General features: G+C 48.4%; 1 protein-coding gene across 6 annotated transcripts in view; it reads right to left on the reverse strand.

Moving 5' to 3' along the window:
• LOC144940676 (uncharacterized) overlaps positions 1 to 14,125 on the reverse strand; it is a 52,571-nt gene that overhangs the window by 12,727 nt on the left and 25,719 nt on the right. For all 6 annotated transcript variants that reach the window (XM_078866969.1, XM_078866973.1, XM_078866972.1 and 3 more), the window contains exons 4-8: positions 7,842 to 8,200; positions 6,402 to 6,546; positions 4,332 to 4,563; positions 2,888 to 3,774; positions 172 to 272 (exon numbers count right to left, since the gene is read on the reverse strand). In XM_078866969.1, the coding sequence (XP_078723095.1) occupies positions 172 to 272; positions 2,888 to 3,774; positions 4,332 to 4,563; positions 6,402 to 6,546; positions 7,842 to 8,200 (1,724 nt within the window). The remainder of the gene's footprint in view (positions 1 to 171; positions 273 to 2,887; positions 3,775 to 4,331; positions 4,564 to 6,401; positions 6,547 to 7,841; positions 8,201 to 14,125) is intronic.

A 14,125-nucleotide genomic window follows, 5' to 3' on the forward strand; every position in this document is an offset into this window, starting at 1 on the left:
GGCGATATTTACACACCACACCGGCTACTCATTGGATGCGACAAGGTACGTATTTTAAGGTCAAGTTGATTCAGATGAGGCAACAGAATCCCCAAACCCAGTGCAGCTTCAGCCAATGGAGACGGGGATTGAACGAGTTCCTCTCCACAATCATCACTCGCCGATCCTCACCTCCGGTCCTCCTCCACCTGCACACCGATGGACTGGTACCTCCCAACGGGAGACGGAACCGGGGTGCAGACTTCTTCCTCCACGCTGTCCGGCGTGTCCACCTGGTGGTGACACAAAGACCGGCTCACCGTCAACGACAACCATCGATGGCAGTCAACAACATCCATCGACGCCAGCCATCAACGGAAGTCAACAACATCCATCGACGCCAGCGATCAATAACCGTCAACAACAACCATCAACGCCAGCCACCAACAACCATCAACAACAACCATCAACACCAGCCACCAACAACCATCAACAACAATCATCAACGGAAGTCAACAACATCCATCAATGCCAGCCATCAACAACCATCAACGACAACCATCGATGACAATCTCCATCTCATCTGCATCTCGCTCCTCCAATCATCTCCATCTCTTGTCTACAGCTATCCCAGGCACTCTGTAAAGTGGATTACAAACGCCACAGTGAGCTGTAAATTATCACACGGCGAGTTGTAAAACCCAGGAACGCAATGTTTATCAGAAGCGATTCATCTTACAAGATGAAGAAACATTTCATGTTCGTGGGCGGCGTTGCCGCTCACGACCGAATTGCATGGGGAACTGCACGTCCTCATGCAGGCGCTGCGTGTGCACGTGCCAGCCCAAAAGTCCTGGGAGTCGCATCGACTAGGGCTTAACGATTTGGAGAAAATATCTAATTGCGATTTTTCTGACAGATATTGCAATTACGATTTGATTTGCAATTACATATTTTTAAGTTAAGCTTCAGTTCAATATTCACTGTGTAATAGATTTAAACCATGTGATGGAGCATTCGCACATAATACCATCAAAATATGAACTGCTCTATATATTCTAATGCAGGATGAGAACTTAAAAGGTACGAATTGCTTCCAACATGTATTTATGCAAAAAATGTAATTGAAATAGAACAATCAAACATAGAACAATTGTTAACTTAAATCAATAAAATTATAATAATAAAAAATAAAACAATTCCAATTAGAAAGTAATAGGGACTTTTCAAATCGTAAAAGATCGCAGCCTTTGCGATATGCTAATCGCATTGTTGCAAATATCGATTTTGATTTGAAATCGATTAATCGTTCAGCCCTAGCTTCTACCCAACAACGCGTATAGCCAATTTCCCCTCTGGTGAGGATGCTACAGACAAGATAAAAGCACACAAATCCGAACTAGATTTCAACTAAACTATTTTTTATTTACCGGGTAAAGCCCACTGAGCTATCAACTCTTTTGCAGAGGCGACTGTGCCACATGTGATAGCTCATCGAAGTGGCCGATAGTCGCAGCCAAATAATCGAAATGTGGAGGGGGGGGGGGCAAAAGCGGAGGAACCCAGAAAAAATTCCACACGACCATCACGGAGGGAGAGAACACGCAAATTCCAAATAGACAACAGGCGTTACCAGGGTCCGGGATCGAACCCACAACCTCCTGCGTACCAGGCGAGGGAGATAACAACTCCTCGGCACCGCAGAGTCCAAGCCAGAATTATGGATAAGCCGGAAAGGCTACCGAAATAAATTCATAAAAATCCATTTAAAAATAAACCACACGAGTAAAAAGCAGACTAAGCTGCACACCATAGAACGCAGCAGAATGCTCTATGCAAATCATGAGTATGAAATTCTATATGCGCTTAGTAAGGCTAGGAAGTTTAACACGCTATCAACGACTATTGACATGCAAATGTGCATGAGTAATTCTAAAGCCATGGTCTATAAAGCACTAATCTGTTGTGTGGGATTTGCACACTAACCTGCACACACACTCATCTGCATACTCACACACACTCAACAAGACGCTTGCACACAAATGTAGTGACGTAATGGTGTCACTCGGGTGTTCGCGCCAGCTCCTGTTACAGGAGTGCAACCGTGCGTCCTGGAGCCTCTCTCTAGCACCAGAGTAAGTACGGCATCTCAGCCAGCCCTAGGGGGCATAGTCCTGGTGATGGCCTGAGAGAGAGGGTGAGGGAGGACGTGGTAGCCTGAGTGGGGCACGTGATGCTCGGTCGAGATCCTTCGGGAAAGGTCTCGAAGGGGGCGTGGCCGAAGGCGGAGCGAGGCCACGCCCAGGTGCATCAAGGGGCAGTCCCGAGAGCGTTCTTGGCTCGTCTGTGTAATCAAGCCGGGGTCCTGAGTCTCGTTGTCTGCGGGTCTTCGTCTCGAGTTAACTCGCTACTCACATAGTGAGCCACATCACCTACTATAGAACCCGAGTTACGTTCAGTGTTACCCGCTAGGGAAGTTGTTAAATAAAAGTGTTGCCTCCCAGTCCAGAGTGTGTGCCTCCGTGTTGAACACTACACAAACACACACACACCTGCATGCTCACACACACATACCTCCACACTCACAAAATACAAAGATCCCCCTGATAGCCTTAACAAACTGTTGGGGCAAGTGCTGTTAGCGTACACCTATGAAGGCTGGCATGACACATGAAGGGGTGGGTGCCAGCACCACGCCAAGCCGCCTTTGTCTCCCTCGTGGTGATGTTCACACACTGCACCAGGTACTCATTTGAGGCTGAGTCGACCTAGGGGAAACTCAGGACCGATTCAGATGATTGTCACTGGTGTTGGTTGTGAGCGGGAATCGAACTCCGGTCGCCGGGTTCGTACCGCGGCCACTCACACAGACACACACACACCTGCACGCTCGTACTCACACACGCACCTGCACACCCACGGAGAGACGCTCGCTCCTCTGCGACACCTCCGTCGTGGCCGAATCCTCCGACGCGACGCTCCCCGCGTGTATGCGGCTCCTTGCCCTGCCCTCTGTGCCGCTCGATGGGCCGCTCGAACTGCCACCGCCACCACCGCTCCCGACTCCAATTCCTGTTCCGGCACCACCAGCAACGCCAGCAGCGCCCATAGCAGCAGCATTGATAGCTCCAACATTGGCGGCGCCAGCTTGATTCGTTGCAGAAACTCCACCACCACCACCAGCAGCGGCAGAGGCGGCCGCCACTCCATCAGCAGCGCTAGCCGCCATGGCCCGGGCGCTGTCGAGGCTGTCCAGAGAGTCGCTCAGCTCCCACGAGCTCCCATCAGCCGCCGGGCTCTTTGCCGACAGCTTCACGGTGGCGGCGACGGCGGCGGCGGCGGTGGCGGCGGCGCCACCCGACGGCCAGCGCTCCCTGTCGCGCGACTTCTCCGAGGCGCGGCGCTGGCTGTGCCTTCGCTCGGGTGGCCCGCCCGAGATGGGGCCTCCTCCTGACCCTCCGCTGCTTCCTCCTCCGCCGCCTCCACCGCTGCCGCCCTGCTGCTGCCCACGCTCGGAGGGCGGTGGAGCCGCGGGGGTCGTAGGAGGTTGTGCAAGGAGACCACCTCCTGCTGTTGCTGCTGCTGCCACGGACGACGTAGAGGCTGCCGCGGCGGCCCCCGAGCCGCCGCCCTTGGCGCCGCCGACCTTGGAGGGCCGGGGCGCGTCATCCTGCGTCGACTCGGTGCTGCTCTGCGTCGACACGGACGTGGACGCCTTGGCGGCAAATGGGCGGTGCGATGACTTCAGCGGGAGCGGAGGGAGAGACTTGCGGCACACGGTGGCGTACGTGGCCACTGGCGGGTAAGAAGAGGCGTGCGCGCGGAAGAGCGCACATGCAAAAAAAAGACACGACAACAGTTTTCGATGTATAAACGATAATTTTTTTAAAATTACTGTTTAGTATAATTGGTAAGGTTCACGTGATGAGTGTAGCCTGCTGGTATGGAGCGGTGTTGCTGCGTGATTTTACCCAATTAAGAAATTTACGAGTCATTTTTACAAATTTGGCAAACATGGGGACCGTGGCGCCAGCACAATAGGCGTCTTTGGAGATTTTATATCCACGGTTAATACACCCACAGAATTAATTTTGAGCGGCCGCCAGGCCCAAACTGAAAACCTCCGCCACTTGTGGCAAACACGCTCCTACTGCTTGGGTCAGGTCACGTGCTTCGAATGAGGCATTAGACATGGCCTCGTCTAAATCCGAGCAGTCGGCCCAGGCTGTCCACAGAATCAACTGAATCTTTATTCAGACTGGAGGAATCCGATGAGCGATCAAGCCCTATTTGACAAATGCCCAGTAGGGCCATAGATGTCCAGTAGGTCACAGATGTCCACACCGACTCACTCGGAGCGGGCGACTTGGATGCGCTGCCCCCCATTTTTCCCGCTGGGCCCGTTGCTGCCGCCGCCGCCGCCGCTACCGCGCCTTCTTCGCCGTCTTCGCAGCCGGCCTGGATGGCGAAGAGATAGCTGTGGCGCCGGGTGCGCATGCAGCGAGGCAGGTCCAGCGCCTCCATCGCCTGCGAGCCCCTGGGACCCAGGCCCTGGCCGGCTCCAGGCACGGCCAGCTCCCGGCTCTAGGAGGCAAATAAAATATATCAACGCAATCATGGGACCTCCTTTGCCAGTACCAAAATATGAGAATAGGTTTTTCCCCTTTTATCTGGCAACAAAACAGGCGTTAAGTTGTTAAAACACCAAACTGAAACCTTTTGTTGCGAGATAAAAGGGGAAAAACCTATTCTCATATTTTGGTACTGGAAAAGGAGGTCCCATGATGTAGATGCTCACCCCGAGCTCTCATTACTCTGATAGTGCATTGTATTTTGGCTGTACGAATTTTGGCGTCCTCTGGTCTAACACCGTTTGAGATGAGGCTCAAAAGAAAGCTGTCTCTGGTGTGGACCAATCAGTTTCAAAGACAATGCATATATTATCAGAGTATGTTTTTTGTTTGCATTTTGACCACAAATATTGTGGTTAATGCAGACATGATTCCTTGCACAAGGTTTCAGTTTGGTGTTTTAACATCTTAACACCTGTTTTGTTGCCAGATAAGAGGAAAAACCTATTTTCATATCAACACAAGCGAGAGAGATTTGCCAGGAGTAGAGACGGATTCGCCAGACATAAAGAGACATATTCATTGGACGTCGACAGACAGATTCACCAGATGTGGAGATACAGATTCATCAGACGTACGGAGACAGATGTATGCATGAACTTCTTTCGCACCGTACGTAGCCAACCATGCTAATTGGAGGTGCGCAGATTCATTGGCCGTAGAGAGACAGATTCGCCAGACATCAAGACAAGGATTGGGCCTGCAGGACTACTTCAGGGGTTGGAGGTGTGCCAGTCTTTATTTTTTCTTAACAAAACCCCATTACTTCCCAGAAGATCAAATGTGACCCAGTTACCAGCTCGCACTGTAATGTGTGAATGTAAAAGAAAAACCCCAGAGTATTGTAAAAGACAAAACATTCAAGTATGAAAGGAGCGTAAAGTAAAAAAAAACTAAAAGCAATATTAAAGAAGGGCAAACGTTTTAATCTCCCTTGAACTATGGCTACTCGAGTTGCATTCCACAATGATCTAAACAAACACCCAGTGGCATTATAATCATAATAATTATTGCAATATCACAATGTAAACAATAATTATTATAACATAATTAATGATAGTTGTTGATTATAATAATTATAATAACGTACTCCATATAATACGAACGAGGTATGGTCCATTATGAATCCGTGACTGGGTGATGCAAAATATTTCTCTGCGCTGCCCTCTGTTGACCACAACGCCTCCCTGCAGCAGTCGACAGCACCAGGCCCTCTCCAGGCTCAAGCCTGCTTAGACCTCTGAGATATGACCAGATCAGATGAGGTCTGGGTGGGTGATCTGGACCAGAAGCAGATGTAGAAAAATTGCTTCCCAAGGTGAGGGGTGGAGGGGCCTGGTAGTGCGACCAAAAATTCCAAGGCTTTTTATTTTTTTAAACAGGGCCCCCTCCATCGATCAATTAAAGCATTCCATGTCTTTTCCCTGGTGGATATCAATAAGATACTAATTTTATGGATCTCAAGGCGGGAGCGGAGGGGGGAAATCGCCCCATCGCCCCGCCCTTACATTCACCACTAATGAACACCTCCGTTGGAGCTATGTCACCGCAGCTATGCACTTTTAAATGATCGAGATTGAAAACGAATTTCTTCAAAACTACTTGTTGTGTTTAGTTTGCTGCCCTTCCCCCGCATGCCTCCGATTAGCACGGTTGTTTACGTAAGGTACGAAAGAAGCTCCACATACATACACACACACATGTACTCATCAGGTCACAGGTCAAAAGCACAGCTGGCGGCGGGGCGGCGGGGTGACACAAAACGATAACGAAGTGGCTGCTTGCGCCCACCTGACCGTGCCGACTCAGCTGGCTGTGCTGGCCCCAGGTGTTGCCCTTGCTGTGCGAGTGCCCGTCCTGCGCCGTGGAGATCCCCACCTGGTCCAGGCTGTCCAGACTCCGGTTCAAGCTCGCCTCCTTGAGCAGCCGGGGACAGCTGAGACACGCAGGCACACAAAGACAAAAGTCAACCCGTGTAGCTTACGTACAGACCTTGGGGGGCGGGGGGGGGTAAGTGCTGTTAGCGAGCGCCTCAACGAAGTCCAGCTGGGTGCACGAGGAGGGTGCGGCTGTTTCCAACGCCATGCCCGTCCATATTTGTCTTCTCCGGTTCTGATGTTTACACATCACACATCATCGCCGTTTGATGTCAGGTTCGCAGGACGCCGTTACAATACCACTCCACACACGTGCACGCACACTCACACATAAACACGCCAAGTACACACCAATGCAGCTGGAACAAGGTTAAGTTATCTTCATGGCCCGGTGGCTTAGCTATCGAGTGTGCAAGCCGTGTAGACTGCATTGTGGTCCTGCGGCCAGAGGGGCACAGGTGCTGGGCTACAAAGACAGGGGAGAAAATTGTATAGGGAGCCACCATTTCATTTAGTGCACCAGGGCCATGCCCTTCGTCCTTGTTCGAGCTTCAAGCCACCTTGAGAAACTCCAACGTTTGATGAACCATCTCGCCCGTGTCGTCCATCCGCGCCTGCCCTCCCCTCCCTCCGCTCCATCTACTGGCTTTCCATGGCCTGCAGGGCCAGCTGTAAGATCACCTGCCTCTGCCACGGTACCTCGGGTTGTTTCACTGCGACTTTCTTCACTCCTGTCACCCTGCCCTCCAGCTCGGGCTAGAACTCTTCGCAGCAGTGTGGCGGCTCACAACCCCCTCCACTCTGCACAAAGGACCGGTGCCATTGTCACTGCCGCTCGTCATGTCTCAGTGGCAGCCCTCGCCGCGTGGAACGCGGCCATCATCGTTCCGCTGCGCATTCCCAGCAGCAGCGTTCAACCTACGCCGACTTTAAATAGACACTTGAAGACCCCCCCCCCCTCTGTGTGTATATTTAACTTTTTTTGGACTGGATGTAGCCAACCATGCTAATTGGAGGTGCGGGGGAAGGACAAACTAAATACAATAAGCAGTTCTAAATAAATGAGTTTACAATCCAGATAGAAAAGTGCATAGCTCCAGTGGCTTCCTAATATCGGAAGAGCGTCCCAGACGGCCGCAGAAGCGCATTTGACAGCGCACGATGCATTGGCCGTCTTTGTTCGATGGCTAGCCAAGGATGACTGGAGTTTGGATGATTGCTTATTATCATCTGGCTGTCGGTCATTCATGCCCGTGAAATATTGTGCGCCCTCTCGATTGCATTATCGTTACATATTCAAAATAGACTTCCTGCCTGTTCATTGCGTATTCTTTATCTCCTGATGGTGGCTCACCTCATTGATGGAGGCCGCCTCAATGAAGACCGGCGGTGGTGCGGTGGCACCTCCGATGCACCACCACCACCACCGCCACCACCACTACTCCGGCTGCCCGCTCTGTGCAGCTGCTGGTGGTTGTGGTGCTGGTGGTGCGGCGGTGGCGCGGCGCTAGAGGACGAGGCACCCCCCCGCTGCTGCCGCTGCTGTTGCTGCTGCTGCTGGTGGTGATGATGTTGATGGTGGTGATGGTGGGGAGGGTCGCCCTCCATCGCCATCATGTAGCTGCCACTGCGCATCCGGCGGCACGGGATGGGGGCGACGGTTTCTGGGTGGGAGGGAGCGCAGCACCGCGGGGGGGCGTCGTCGTGCGGGACCTGCATGGGGACACAGCGGAGGGATGAGCAGGTGAGGCGAGCAGAGAGACACACACGTGGACGCGTGCTCACACACACACACGTGAACACACAAACAACTGAAACAAGCAGATAAGGCACGTGGACAAGCAGGTTGACACGCAGGTTGAGGTGTGGACAAGCAGACTAACACACAGATAAAGGTCCGGAAAGACATGTGGAGAAGCAGACTGACATTCAGATAGATGTGCGGATAGACACGTGGACACGCAGATTGACACAGATAGACGGGCGGGCAGCTGTGTGGACAAGCAGACTGACACACAGAGAGACGTTTGGATAGACACGTAGACAAGCAGACTAACAAACAATGCATGCACAAACACAGATGAAAAAAGAGACAAGATCTCCCATATATAGCCATAACAGACTGTTGGGGCAAGTGCTGTTAGCGAGCATGAAGGCTGGCACGGCACACGAGGGGGTTGGTGGCCAGCACCACGCCCAGCCGTCTTTGTCTCCTTAGTGGCGATATATACACACCGTACTCATTTGGGGCTGAATCGACATAAGGGAGGCCCAGGACCGATTCATATAATAGTCACTGGTGTTGGCCATGACCAGGAATCGACCCTGGGCCGCCGGGTTCGTAGCGCAGCGCGCTAACCACTGCACTGCACACACTAATACGTCAACCAACACACAGACAGGCAGACAGACGAACATGCAGATAGACACGCACAGGCGCACATGGACAAGCGAGCATGAAGGACAAGTGAATAGACAAACATGAAATCTGTACAGAAATACACAGTCAGTAAAGGAAGCTGGTCATTCAATCGGCCATTCAGAAGAGACACTCTATCCTCTAGGTGATGAAGTACGTACACTCCCCTCTGGGTTCGCTGGGCATTGGATGATAAAAGAGGGCTCATCGGGAATGAGGTAATGAAAGAGGTATCTCTGGACGTCTCAAGAGACGCTCGTTTGGGGGTGTAAAGTACGAGGCTCTGTGAACAGCAGCAGCGGAAATCTGAAATTGATACCCTGATCGGCAGATTGTAATGATTTTCCAAAAACCAGCTCAATCCGGCTGCCTTGCGCTAATTTTACCGTGCACGAGATGTATACAAACGCACAAACACGTACACATTGCTGTCCTATATATAGGTACTAGCTTTACTACCCGGCTTCGCCCGGGACTTGGATTCTTGTCTTGGATTAATGTAATATTCCCTTACAGTATTTCACTGAAAAACCCTGAAAAAAATTGATGCTTGCAAGAAAGAAAAAAGCCGAAACAGTAAATTTAACTAATTCAGTCATCACAAATTATTTATTCATAGTGTGATTATTTCAACACTTTTCCATACACAACATTTTTGGTTTCTGTTTATTCATCGGTGAGAATGTATAATTTTGTTGGATCCTTTGCTCTTGACATTCCCACATACAGCTGTCCATGTGAGAAGCATGTCTGTCAAATCCAAGCCCGTAACTTTAAGTGACTGTCCCTGCGATTTATTAATGGTGATTGCAAATGCAAGCCGAACAGGAAAATGTAATCGTTTGAATGAATATGGCATATAAGTTGGATTCAATGGAATCCTTGGAATGAAGACGTGCTCGCCTTCAAATGGACCAGTTAGAATCGATGCCTCGATGACATGAGCATTTAATGCCCTCACTGTTAGTCTTGATCCGTTACACAGTTTTGGTGGGTCCAAATTTCTTAACAGCATGATGGGAGATCCAACTTTCAGTACTAATTTGTGTGGCAGAATTCCGTTTGGATTCAAAAAATTTAAATATTCTACCGGATAGCTTGCCGCTTCGTCTTCATTCATACATTTGTCAATGGAGAAGAATGTTCGTGAAAGTGTTTGAATCATTTATTGAATAGATTTGTTGATTTCCTCAATTTTGACGTTTAGTGGTGTCAGAATTGCACGTTCCTTAAGCCATTTGCGATTTAGAAGATTTGCTCTGATGTTTGGATACACGCAATTGATGAGACTCTTCAGAGTAAGACAAATTTTGCAGAATTCTTTGGAGAGCTTGATTTTTCCAGTTTCAATCTTGATTTAAAGCTTTCGTGACTGCAGGAATCCATACTCTTTGGTTCTTTCGGTAAAGTCACGTTGGTAGAAAAATAATAGATCACGACGTTTCGATCGCAACACAAGCAATTGTCATCAGGTGGGACAACCACAGCAAGAAAAGAAACTGCTGAAGTAGGCGAGAGACCTGCCGTGGCACGAGATTATATAGGACTCGGCAGTAGGGGGCGAGAGAGAAGGGGGGGGCGTGATCTATTATTGGAGACTGCCAATTCAAAGCGCCGCAAGGACCATGTACCATGTTTTAATGACGATGTCATGAAGCTTCTTATCGGTGTCGGGATCGGGAATTTCAGCAGAGATGATGTCGTCGATTTGATTTGTTTTGAGTCCATTCGTCAACCAAATACAAATGTGTGCATGTGGAAGACCTCTCTTTTGCCACTCGACGAAATAAAGCCAATATTTAACAGAGCCAAAAACTTCGCCTTTGATGAGAACATTCATGCATTTGATGAGCTTCTGCTGGAAAATTCTTGCCATCAAATCATGTCGGTCCGTTTTTGATTGGCCGTTAATCAAATTCTCTTCCATATCTTTGCAATTAGGATTTAACGTGTACGTGATGAATGATGACGGCTTGCCTCCATGACGAACGTAGGTGATGGCGTCTTGAGCATATTCATGCATGGTTCGTGGCCCTCCGGTATATGTCGATGGCAGAATCACTAACTTAACGTGATTTTATGCATTGCCATCGTTCACAATCGCATCTTTCAAGTGAATGTAATCATCGACACGAAGTTTCTTTTGGTTCAATCGGATGAAGAGCAATCTTTCAGTCTCAATCTTAGCATTCATGTCAACCAAATATTGATGCAGTAACTGTCGGTAATTTAGCAATCGGTTCTCATTAAATCGCACCATCAATCCATAGGCGTAGTACGACATTGCCAACACCATTTTGTTGGCTTTATTTGACATTCCTGGCTGAACTTGATTCATGTTGATGGCATATCCGTCCTCGCCACGTGAAAACATCAGCGGATATTGCAAGGCGTCATACGAAATGTGCATCTCGGAAATACTCTTAAGATCATTGTTACGCATAGTCAAAACAATATCACACTTTTCAAAATAATTTCCAGCAATGATGATGGCGACTTCATTGACTACCGGTGCATTAAAGACATGTGCATGGCCTTATGCTGGTTTCTTGTTTGCCTTAATGACGATCTTTAGGCCTTCACTTGGATTATCGTCAAGTGCCATTTTGAATTGCTGAACGTAGCGATTGTTTTTGTGCAGCATCTTTTGCGAGGAAGCGATCAAACTTTTGCTGGTGCCAGGAATCACAGCACAACGACGCTGTACTTCAGTTTCTTCGTCGCCAAGAAAGTAACTTTGTAGGAACCTTGACTCTTCGTTGGGCAGTGATAGGAGAGAGAGCCAGCCTTGTGGTAAACTTGACCTTTAATTTACAAAGTTGGCATGAATCCAGTTGACTGAGGCATAGGCACAGATGTTCCAAACGAAGTCATTTGCAAACTGCAATTGTATTTGCGGATCAGGCTTAGATATTCATTCGACTTTTGATGATCACCATTCATAAGGCTCTTCAATAGCTCTGGCAATTCCGGAAGCTCTGGCAACCAAATCTAACGACCGGAATGGCACAATCCTAGTGTCTCGCCTTCAAACTTCAGCGCATCACAAAAGGTGCACTTCAAAGTCATTCTACCAATGACAATCGGAGGAATGTTTGAATAATCCAATTCAGGATCATAATTGAATGCTTCGTCCTTCAAATATAGACAGTTTCTTGCCTGTGAGGCGCCTTGTCGAATTCTCTCCTGCTGGAGTCGATATCTGCGAGCCTCAACAGTTTCAGCCAAAATTCGTTTCTGGTGAGCAATTAAATCACTTTGAATTCGTTGCTGTCGCTGCTCCTCGCTTTCAATAGCTCTCGAATTTGACGCTCGTAGGCGTTCAGGTGTTCGGCGCTCGTTCGGCTCTTCAACAGTCTCGTTGCTTCGTCTTGTAGCAGTTCGCAATCGTTGTTCAGCAAGTTGCGCCTCTGTTTCCTCAGCAGTTTCGTTGCTTCGTCGAACAGCTTGTTGAGTTTTGTGCGCTTTACGTGCTCATGATCTTTTCTCTTCCAAACGGCTCGTGACAGCTTTTGATGTTTTGTGTTCATTTGAGTTTGATTAAAAATTGGTCTCTTCTTTTTTGGCATTGCTGTCACAGATATTCGTCGAGTATAAGCAAGGAAATGTACGAAATGGATGGAATCTGTAGGAAATGTCACAAAAACGTTATCAAGCAAACATTACATTTTTACTCCAAGTTGATTCGGCTCAGCAATATTGATTTACCTTCGCGTTTACTTATTCAAAAATCTCGAAAAGTTTCCTTGAATTTACACAAACTTACATTGTAAATCTTTCACTATTGAAACACGCGATGAGGAAACACAACGTTAGAACACTTTCACAATTATAAGCATCTCTGACTGAACAAAATTATTAAGAATTAACGTCGCGAGATTTTTTTTCTAAATCGGATGTTTTTCACTCAAGGAAATTCAACCTTAAGCCACTTAATAAGTAAGGTCGATTTTGGCAACAAAAGGGAATGACGTAGCGAGCTGAAAATAGTCGCATTGACTTAGAGATTCCAGACAGCATAAGCTGTGCAAATTTCATGACGCCAGAGCTCAGCGTTTGAGAGTTTTTGCTGCTTCACACAAACAAGCAGATGCATTTTCTGCTTTATAATTAAGATTACATGTATATATGAAAATATGGATGCAAAAGCTATTTATTCATGCACACGGTCAATGATGTTCGTAGATGTATTTTTATCAGATAAATATACTACGTAAATAATACAAAATATAAAATGTTCAGTGCAAATGTACACAATGGTAGCAATAGGTGCTTGTTTATACACTACAATACACATATTGTGCACGCTAAAATATACGTAAAAATGCAGATAACGCACACGCACAATGATATTTATTTATATGCCTGAAAATAAAACTCACCTACAGGTCACAATACACCATAGATCCCCGGACAGCCTTTAACAGACTGTTGGGACAAGTGCTCTGAAAGAGCACCGATGAAGGCCGGCACAGCACACAAGGGGCTGGGTGTCCAACACCACGCCAGGCTCGCTTCGTCTCCCCAGTGGCGATGTTTACAGGTCGCACCAGGTACTCAATTGAGGCTGAGTCGACCTATGGGAGGCCCTGGACCGATTAAGATATTTGTAACTGTTATTGGTCGTGAGCATGACTCGAACTCTGGTGACCTGGTTCATAGTGCAACATGTTAACCACTGCGCTATAATACACATACACACATACATCTCACCACAAATGCAAAGGCGACGAGGCCTAAAGAGGAAGGTGCGGGGTCTAAAGAGAAAGATGCGGGGCCTAAAGAGGAAGGGGCAGGTCGTCACGAGAAAGGGGCGTGGTCTAAACAGGAAGGAGGTGAGGCCTGAAGGAGGAAGGGGCAGGGCCTGAAGAGGAAGGTCGTCACGGGAAAGGGGCGTGGTCTAAACAGGAAGGAGGTGAGGCCTGAAGGAGGAAGGAGCAGGGCCTGAAGAGGAAGCCCAAAAAAGTGACCTCAAATTACAACCAAGCCCAAAAAAACCCCACGATTCTGAAAATATTATGAAAAAACCCTGAATTCAAATGTAGAGGAAGGCTTCAACCATGAACTTTCCTGTCAATTTAAGGAAAGGAAAGCATATAATCAAATAAGTGCAGGCGACAACAACAATTAAATCCTATGTGTAGGGGACTGTAAGGAGAACGTGTTAGAGTGTACACGTTCAATGGCGTAGCCAGGATTTTCAGGTAGGGGGGGCAACC

Source organism: Lampetra fluviatilis, chromosome 23 (genome assembly GCF_964198595.1).
Source record: "Lampetra fluviatilis chromosome 23, kcLamFluv1.1, whole genome shotgun sequence".
Taxonomy (NCBI): Eukaryota; Metazoa; Chordata; class Hyperoartia; order Petromyzontiformes; family Petromyzontidae; genus Lampetra; species Lampetra fluviatilis.